This window comes from Nicotiana sylvestris, chromosome 8 (assembly GCF_000393655.2).
Source record: "Nicotiana sylvestris chromosome 8, ASM39365v2, whole genome shotgun sequence".
NCBI classification, from domain to species: domain Eukaryota; kingdom Viridiplantae; phylum Streptophyta; class Magnoliopsida; order Solanales; family Solanaceae; genus Nicotiana; species Nicotiana sylvestris.
This window is the reverse complement of record NC_091064.1, coordinates 205789145-205798576: the sequence shown is the minus strand read 5'-3', so window position 1 is coordinate 205798576 and position 9432 is coordinate 205789145. Positions and strand designations below refer to the sequence as shown.

The window sequence follows — 9432 nt, the reverse complement described above, 5'->3', positions numbered from 1 at the left end:
TCGTGCTTTTAATATAGTATAGATGATGAATTCAAACTTCAAGAAAGATTTTGGCTTTAATAATCATATGGGCTTGTTACATTCAAAAGTGGTAAAAATAGCACGGTATAGCCAGTTTTTGGACTGGTCATTTAAAAATAGCCAACTTTTACGAAGTCAATGAAAAATAGCCACTATTTTGCTGCAACAGAGACCGGTCCAGCATAATATACTAGAGTTCGATGCACCTGTGTATGAACTCCAGCATATTATGCTGGACATGTATACTTTGCTGACTCCAGTATAATATACTGGAGACTGGAGCACCGGTGCTCCAAACTCCAGTATATTATACTGGACAATTATACTTGTTGGAACTCCAGTATATTATGTTGGAGTTCTAGTGTACTTATGCTGGAACTCCATCATATTATGCTGGAGTTCCAGCATACTTATCCTGGAATTCCAGTATAATATGCTGGAGTTCAAGCATACGTATGCTGGAACTCCAGTATAATACACTGGCGTATTTTTCGGGTTTTGAACAGTGTTTTCGCTCAGATTTATCTTTACATGAAAAGTGGCTAAATTTCTATTACTTTTGAAATTGGGCTATTTTTGAACGACCAGTTGTAAATCTGGCTATTTTTGAATTTCTCCCTCAAAAGTGGAGGAAAAAAAAAAAGAAATAACCAGATTTACAACTGGTAATTGAAAAATAGCCATAATTTTAAAAGTAATAGAGATTTAGCCATTTTTCTAACAAAGATAAAAATAAAAACACCCTTAAAAATCTGAAAAAATTCCAGCATAATATGCTGGAGTTAGAATTTTTTACATATGAGGTTTTATCATAATGTGCTGGAATTTCATAATGTATTGTAGTTCCAACATAATATGCTGAAAGTTTATACGCAGGATCTCCATAATCCAGCATATTATACTGGAATGCTGGAGTTCCAACATATTATGCTGGAACTTTTTGTGTTTCAACAAAATAATAGCTATTTTTCAACGACTTTGCAAATACTGACTATTTTTCAATTATCAGCCCGAAAACTGGTTAGCCCGTGCTACTTTCTCTTCAAAAGTTCATAATACAACCCTTTATTTCTACTTTTATAGTATATTGGTATACATGAAACTACCCTTTGGGGTTCTTGAGTTAAGAAGGGGGTGTTTCAATTAATAGACTATAACTTGCGATTTGGCTGAAAGTACAAAGTAATCACATCTGACTTAGAGCAACCAAAAAGCTAGTTTTCCCTCATTTATCGTGGGCTATGCTTCAATTTGCGAATAATTTCCAGAACGAGCAATTGACATAATAAAATTCTTAAAACAAATTACCACCTCAAGAATGTTCCTTTTTGTGTTCAAGCTCTAATCAATAATAATTTTAGTGGTTCTTTTGCAAAATAACCACACACACAAACAAAAAAAAAAAAAACGAACAGATAAAGTTGAGAGGTTAAAGAAATTATTTTTCAGATTGAAACAAAACATGTATGGCTAGGTCATAGCATAGACCAACTAGGATCTTTTAGGTACTAGGAGTATATTTATTTCTAGTTTGCTATGTCTCTTATAAAATATTGTAGTAATAGAATTAGGAGTTTATTGACAATATCGAAGGGATAATGCAGATTGCAGAGTGTCTGGACAACTTGATAGTGATGGCTTTCCTTGCATTCTCCGTCGGCTATCGGCTTCGAGGAGACGGTGTTATTTGTACATCATGATCCTTTACAATTGAATTTAAGAAAATAACTTTTTTAAATTTTTTATATATAAAAGACAGATCTCTTACGTGTAAAAGAAAATCTCTCATGCGTAAAATAAAAGATAAGGTCATAAAACTAAAAACAAATTTAAGACAAAAAACCAATTGACCCGAGAGGATGGCATGCATATTATAGAATTTTTGACAAAATCTGCGTATATATGTATATCAGAAAGACTATGACCTAGCCATATTTGGTACTCCTATTTGAACTTCCATTTTTTTTAAAGACGGTGATGTCTACTCGATTACGCCATTGGTATATGCTTCCTCCCATAAGCACAAATACGTATAACTCTGTCCATTAAGAGTCAGAAAGATACCGGAAACTTTGTCCCCCCACAAGCACAAATACTTGGCTGATTAGTAAACTATAATTTAGTAATAAGAATAGTATATGAAATATATCGTTGGTTCTATTATTTGCCTAATTATGCTTATTAATCAACTATAGTTTAGTAATAAGAGTAGTTACCTTAAAATATATCATTTGTTTATTGAGTTGGTATAAAGCAGGTATGTGGAGAAGACAAATGAAATAATCTGCTTCTCTTTGGTGAAATATTTACTATTTGCTCCCAGTTATTTGATGAGATTACACAGAAAGTAAGAGCTAAAAACATATGAGGACATGTTACTTCACTTTACTCAACCTACTCTTTAATCACTTTTAGAAGTACAGAGCACTAAGAATTCTTAATGAAAATCACACACAAAGCCAGGTATTGGTTCAAAACATTTCATCTGATTACTACTAACTCAAAAGAGAATGGTCATCCTTTGAAGACCTTCCATTTCCAAAAACAGGATAAACTAAAAAATATAAAAACAAACCAAAGAAAGAATACAACTTCCAAAATTTCTACCTTCATAACATACTAAAACAAAGATTGAGAAATGACTTCAGCTTGTTCATGAAAAACTAAGAAACCTAGTAGTAGCAGTTTTTTTTTTTTTTTTTTTTGAAAAAAAACTATACTATTTCCCTCAGCTCCCCTCATGCTTTTTATATATCTTTATCCTCCATTGTCCTTGCAAGAGATTCCAAGAATTCTTTGACCTGTACATCAATTCAATTACCTCAGTTTAGATTAAAATCACAGAAAAAACTAAGGCATTTAACAACAAAATTGATTTCGCAACGTACCTCTGAAGGATCCCTGAGAGAGAAGAGAGCATTGCTCTCTTTTGGGATAGTTGAAACAAGAATTCCATAACCTTGATATTTCCCCCTCAATGCCTGAAACAAAATATACTCATCAAATCGTGTACACATCAACTTAAGATGAGGAACAGATAAAACAATGTCACAATATCGTGTATTACCTTGAATGCATCTTCGTCTGTTCTGTCATCTCCAATATATATCGGGAGCACGTCATTGCTGTTACTAAAACCTGCATGATTTAACATGAATTTAGTTAAGAAGAGCAGAATTCTGTAACTTAAAGGGCCCTCTGAGGACCCTGACTTATCTAATTCTCCGTCCACTACCGACATTACTTCAATCTCTTAGGGGTTTCGGAAAGGGATGAGGAGGAAAGGATCAATAAAAGCAGATGGAAGGAGCTACATACCCAGTGATTCCAGTAGGAATTCAACTGCTTTTCCTTTGTGCCAATCAATTACAGGACGGAGTTCTAAAACCTATTCAGGAAAGAAAAGCACCAGTATCGTGTTAGTTATATCATTAGTACAATGTTCCAGCGACAGAATTGAAATGGAGACTTAGGTAGATGCATCAAGTTACCTTCCGCCCATGAGTTAGCCGTAGTCGAGGGTAGTCTTTCAAGACATCATGGACATATTGTGCAACGACAGGCCAATTCTGTGGTCAAAATGAAGATCATTAGATGTATGTTCTTTTGTTAACATAGGCAACTTCAGTATCCAGTTGACATTATGAAACAGCAACAAGAAAAGCTAGCACTCACATTTTCATCTACATTACGGTAATGTACAGAGGCACAAAACTTATGGTGCTCAACCTTTGCACCGTTAATGTCTTTAGTTTTCTCGACAAGGGTTTTAAAAACCTGCAAAGTAGTCAGACAAGTTCACGTCTTAAATAACCGTCTTTTTTCTTTCTGGCTGAAACAAAGAGTCATCTACTGGTTTGAAATGCTTTAATAGAAACCTTCTAAAGCACCTACCTCATCAATCATAGGTAAAAATTTACGAGCAGGCTGGAACAGATTAACTTCCTTGCCCTGCTCAAAAAAAAAAAAAAATTGCAAAAGTAGTTAGGAAATTAGGAAAGTAAGTCAGAAATTGAACTAGATAACACTGTTTACAAGGGAATGAAAGGACAGAATCTGATAATGCAGCTAATATAATACCTGCTGATCAGTAGATTTAATACACTTTGAATCGTTAGTAGACAACATATTTTTGACTGGCAGCATGATGTCCATACCATGGCTACCGGCATAATAGAGTTCAGTTAGACCTACCAGCTCATAAACCTGAAACAATAAAGATCATTATAAATCACTTCTGCAAATGAAGAGAGATATAAAATGTACATGGTATTAACATTAATAAAACCTGAATTACTAATTACCAAAAAGTTACCTTATCACGTCTTCTTCCACTGATGATGGCTGTTGGGAAATACTTTGCAACATTCCTGACAGCAGAGCGCATCTGCAGAATATATATTCTTGTGTAAACATATACAGATAAGCATCTTAATTTCATATGAGAATTGGATTTACCTCATTGGACATAAAAGCACGGTCCGGGTCATCAACAATAGGAGAAAGAGTCCCATCATAATCTAAGAAGATGACTATCTGTTTATTCCTTGCTTGCCTCATAATTTGCTGAAAGGAGTTGAGAGCTGATGGATACTTGATCTAGACAAAGAAAAAAGCTTTGATTATTATTATGCAAAGATATAGAATTCATCACATCCAAACAAATAGATCAGTGTGCTGTTGGTGAAAGTCTAACATACCGTCCAAGAAAGGTAAGTAACATCAGCGTCATCGGAAGAAACATCAATGTTTACTTCCTTCAGAATCTTCTTCCTAGGAGGTGAAGAAGACATCATAGCGTCGAGCCAACCATTGGATCGAACATCATCAAGCTTCGCTGGCTTCTTTCTAGGAATTGTTAGCACGCTAGTGGAGAATGAAGGACCAGATTGTGAGTAAGGCAACAAACTAGAATAAATCCCCAATCTGGACTTGTTCAATGGTGAAGGATCCGTAAGAACTGGAGAGGCTTTCGTCGAATTTAAGTCCATTGAAACAATATGAATTTGGGTGATTTTGACTTTGCGATTGACAGCTATGCAGTTGGGACTTTTTACTAGTGGATGTATAAGAGTGCCGAATCTTTTAACCAACCCTTTTGTCAATGAAAAACCACCTCTTCAAAGTTTTCTTATCACTACTGCTGGGAATAGAGTCCATTAAGTACGGGTTTCCTGCAATCTGGACAAGTCGGAAGTGTCAAAGCAGATTCTGAAATTGGTTGTCTGATTTAGACAATGACAGAAATCGATACCTCATCTCCTGAACCACACTGCATTTACACTAGAAACAGAACATTTTGGCTCGGACAATTTAGTCGAGTCTCACGTGTACCTGGAACAAGTTACTTTTGCGTCAAAACAACATGGAGCAAACAAAGAAAAGGAAACATTTAATGTTAACAGGAGAAAATTTGATTTGAATCCTTACAGATTGATGTATTAAGTTGGATTTAAATGCATTTCCATTTGAAGAAAACAATAGACTCCAAAACAGATACAACACCTTATTTCGCTCACTTACGAGTTACGACAATCCATTTCACCCTAAGTTTGGACAAAAGCCGTTCTACATTAAGATCAAAAGTTTTTTTTTTTTGGCAGAGAAGGGAGTGAAAGCCAAAATAACAAGGACTCTTCTTTGGAATTTCTCAACAAGTAACAAATTCATCTTCCACAAATTTCTACAAAAAAGTAGTAAAAACAATAATGAGCAGAAAAGGCATACATTTGGCTAGAGGCGGACATGTGAGGAGAAGTCAGGTGCGGGCGCACCAACTGCCTTTACCTCAAAAATGCATATGTAGTCGAAAATCGTTAAAATACATCTCTTTATATTAAGTTTGCTTCTATTACCACCAAAGAGTAGTGCATAAAGTGGTATTCTACATCTGCTAACTTAAAATTCCATATCGACCTCCCCAATTAGCTTCTTGGTAATAGAAACTCAGGATCCACAGTTTCATATTGGAAGGATATATGAGTATACATTAAAGGACCTACTGTTTCAGCCTAAGTTCTGGTGAATGTGTAATATAGAAGAGGAACAGGTACAATACAACTTTTTAAGCTTACAGCTCATTCACATAACAAACAAAACTTTCCAACTCTCTCTTTGTATCCACTAAAAGGGACCAAAAGAAAACCACCAAATTTGTTCACTCTTTTCCAACAGCTAGAAGGTGGTTTTCATTTACTTTCCTGTCATCATTCCATTAAAACCATTGACTTCTAAGGAAAAGGGAAAAAAGAGAGTATAAAAATAACTATTTTTTGGTAAATCTTATGGGATGGACAGTCAAAATTCAAATGAGAATTGATATCCAAATAAATGCCAAGATATACAAAAGATGCATCAAGAAAACTAGATCTTGTCACACGGTCGACTACATCTTGAACCCCTTCTATTTTTTATCTACCAACAACCCGTAGTGAAGCCAGAAATTTTTGCAAAGGTGTTCAAGTTTGAAATAAGTGAAATTTTTTCTGATAAAGGGTGTTTAGTTTATGTTATGCATCTCTAAAACCTAATAATTTATCTATATATACAGTGTGTTTTTCGATGAAGGCTGTGGCTTCGCCCCTACCAACAACAACAAACAACAACCACCTAATGGATTCCCACTAGTGGGGTTCGGGAAGGGTAGGATGTACGCAGCTTTGACCCTGAGAGGAAAAAGAGACCGTTTCCGATAGACCTTCAGCTAATATCTTTTATCTACCAAAAGAGGCAAATAGTATGATCTGGCTTAATTATGAAGCCCTCAGTAATTATCCCTAAGCTTAAAGTTGTTTAGAGACCGCTTCCAAATAGACCATCAGCTAATATCTTTTATCTACCAAAAGAGGCAAATAGTATGATCTGGCTTAATTATGAAGCACTCACTAATTATCACCAAGCTTAAAGTTTGCTTATCATAGTAATACTTCTACTAGATGGAACTGAGATATAAGGCTGCTGTATCAAGTGAAAAGTTTATGGGCTACCAAACTTTTATTTTCTTTCATTTTTGCTTTTTTGTCATTGAAGCAGGAAAGAACAAAACCCTTTTTCAGCAATAGTACATCCCCCAAGTAATCAATGACAAGCTGAAAGACTTAACATCTCAACGTACCCTACATGATTTTTACCTTTTCCAACAAAAAGCTCAGATCTGAAAGCCAACCAAAAAGTTGGAAAAAAGAAAAAGATTACTATTGATTCAAGTAACGCCATTTTTGTACTTGCAATGATATGACTTCCCAACCTACATGTCAAGACAACCTACTTGAACCCTACCATGAAAAAGGAAAGCTTTAATCTAAGGAACTTATAGACTTAATTAAACCTATGTAATGGCATATCTTAAGGCAATTCTTATAGCCCGATTGGCCAAGCTTCTAAAATCAGCTTATTTTGAAAAGTGTTTTTCTCAAAAGTACTTTTAAAAAAAGTGTTTTTGGAGAGAAGTAGTTTGTGTTTGACTAATTAATTAGAAAAACACTTTTGAGCAGTAATTAGTGTTTGGCCAAGCTTTTGAAAACTGTTTCTAAGTGTATTTTTCTCAAAAGTGCTTTTGGAGATAAGCTACTTTTTTCTGATTTTCCAAAACTCCTTTTGCTTCTCCTCAAAAGCACTTTTTTTCCTTCCAAAAGTTTGGCCAAACACCTCAATTTTTTGCCAAAAGTGTTTTTGGCAAAAAAAAAAAAAAAACAAACACCTTTGGCCCCAAAAAAAGCTTGGCCAAACAGGCTATTAATCAAATTTAAGGTATTTTTTGTGAGCCTTAGTCCCAACAAATAACATCACATGACACGATAAACTTAAAATCAGCAAGCGAGTGCAACTGAACCTCATAATACAAAGGAGAAAGGATTATCACACAACTAGAAAGGAGAAAGGATTACTACAAACACAACTACTATGCCTTAGTCCCAAATAAGCTAGGTCGGCTATATGATTCATCACTTCTCCATTTAAACTTAACTCATGGCATTATCATACCACATAAAATAAAAGTGAAAAAAGGTTAAGTATATATTAGTAATAGTAAAAATTATAATAACAATAATATTAGAAGTTCTCTAACCAGACTAAAACCTATTCCAACTAGTAGATATCACATATATAGATCTTTTTCTTTCATAGTATCCCATCTTTAATTAAGTCTACATTGATTATGCAAGAATCTGTAGGTCTTTCGAAAAAGAAAAAAAAAACTAAAGAAAAGAAAAATAACATGCAAAATAGTAGCCAAGAATTCTTAAGGATTGTCCACAAGTTGGCCTAAAAGATCCCCAACCGCCATGTTGACTTGAATCAAACAAAAAAAAATTGAACAGTTACTAAGTACTTTATAGAGGGCGTTAATAACTACATAAGGAATCAGCTGACTTTAAAAAAATGTATGCTTACTGCTTAGTTCCATTTTCCGCGGGTAAACCACGAAAACTGATAATGACACATAATCAATACATTTCAACATCTTACAGCAACCGACAAAATAAAATAATTTAAATTACACGACAAAGCTAAATTAAGCACTTTTATTTGGTGCTGTCAAATCAATTATTAACCGATAAAAGCAACAACTAAATTTATGATTGTACAGGACTCACAAATCTAATCTGCAGAAAAGCCAGAAACACCTTTCATGGAGGTTTTAAAGATACAAAAAGAAAAGAAAATTACAGAAAGAACTAAACTTTTTAGCTCATAAATGATTCTTTGCAGAAAACCCAAAACAAAAAAAAAAATGGCCAAAGTTTACGCCTTTTGCATGTCCCACAATGGAAAAGAACCATAGAATTAAAATGGGTATCTATAAGAATTTCCCAAAAATAGATAAAATTCCAACAGCATTGCATGAGGAGGAAAAAAAGGGCAATCTTGAATCAACAAAAGACAAGGTAAAATGCCAAAAAAAAAAATACCTGTCTGAGAACTTATGTCTTAGACCTTAGAACCAATCTTGAAAATCCAATTTAAAAGCCTAAAAGAATTGTACAGAAAACACATCACATCAGATTCAAAGAAGAAATGGAGAAGAGAAGTAAAGGCAAATGGAGAAGAAAAGAGAAAAAGAATAATCTACCTTTGGGAAAAAACGGCAGGTGGAGAAAATTAAAAGAGAAAACCCTAAAAATGGAGGAGGAAATGTAACGGAAGATAAATAGAGAGAGAGAGAGAGAGAGAGAGAAATGAAGGGGAAAAGAGGGAATTGGAGGTGGAGAAACCTAAGTTTATATAGAGTTTGATAGCCCCAAAAAGACGTGCCAAACAAGGAAACCTCTTCCTTCAGTTGTTGAATCAGGAAATACATTTTGACACAATTAATTAATTACCATTATAGCATTATTAGGCTGCTAACATTTACTCTCTTTTTTCGCCAAATTTTACTCGTACCTCCGACCAATAACACTCACCATATTT

The 9432-nt window shown here is 34.4% G+C and overlaps 1 protein-coding gene across 3 annotated transcripts; it reads right to left on the bottom strand.

Annotated features, from left to right (window-relative positions):
- Positions 1-2487: 2487 nt before the first annotated feature.
- LOC104236439 (probable trehalose-phosphate phosphatase F) lies at positions 2488-9228 on the bottom strand. Of its 3 annotated transcripts, XM_009790357.2 has the most exons (14): positions 9095-9228; positions 8934-8992; positions 5276-5355; positions 4722-5202; positions 4480-4620; positions 4337-4408; positions 4102-4227; positions 3916-3972; positions 3697-3798; positions 3513-3590; positions 3340-3409; positions 3089-3159; positions 2910-3002; positions 2488-2822 (listed from the first exon to the last, which is right to left on the bottom strand). In XM_009790357.2, exons 4-14 carry the CDS (start codon positions 5010-5012, stop codon positions 2769-2771), a joined length of 1155 nt encoding a protein of 384 aa, XP_009788659.1. In that variant the 5' UTR covers positions 5013-5202; positions 5276-5355; positions 8934-8992; positions 9095-9228; the 3' UTR covers positions 2488-2768. The 3 variants fall into 3 exon arrangements, with proteins under 3 accessions (XP_009788659.1, XP_070009424.1, XP_009788662.1); XM_070153323.1 differs by lacking the exons at positions 8934-8992; positions 9095-9228 and adding an exon at positions 8619-8716; XM_009790360.2 differs by lacking the exons at positions 8934-8992; positions 9095-9228 and adding an exon at positions 5749-6320.
- Between the last annotated feature and the right edge of the window lie 204 nt (positions 9229-9432).

Bases quoted from the DNA above. Each gene is read 5' to 3' on its own strand.
- LOC104236439 (XM_009790357.2), bottom strand. From the start codon at position 5,012: ATGGACTTAAATTCGACGAAAGCCTCTCCAGTTCTTACGGATCCTTCA. The intron at 3,973-4,101 runs GTATTATATTAG...TTTTTTGAGCAG, and splicing joins TTAAATCTACTGATCAGCAG to GGCAAGGAAGTTAATCTGTT. The intron at 2,823-2,909 runs GTACGTTGCGAA...ATTGATGTACAG, and splicing joins CTCTCAGGGATCCTTCAGAG to GTCAAAGAATTCTTGGAATC.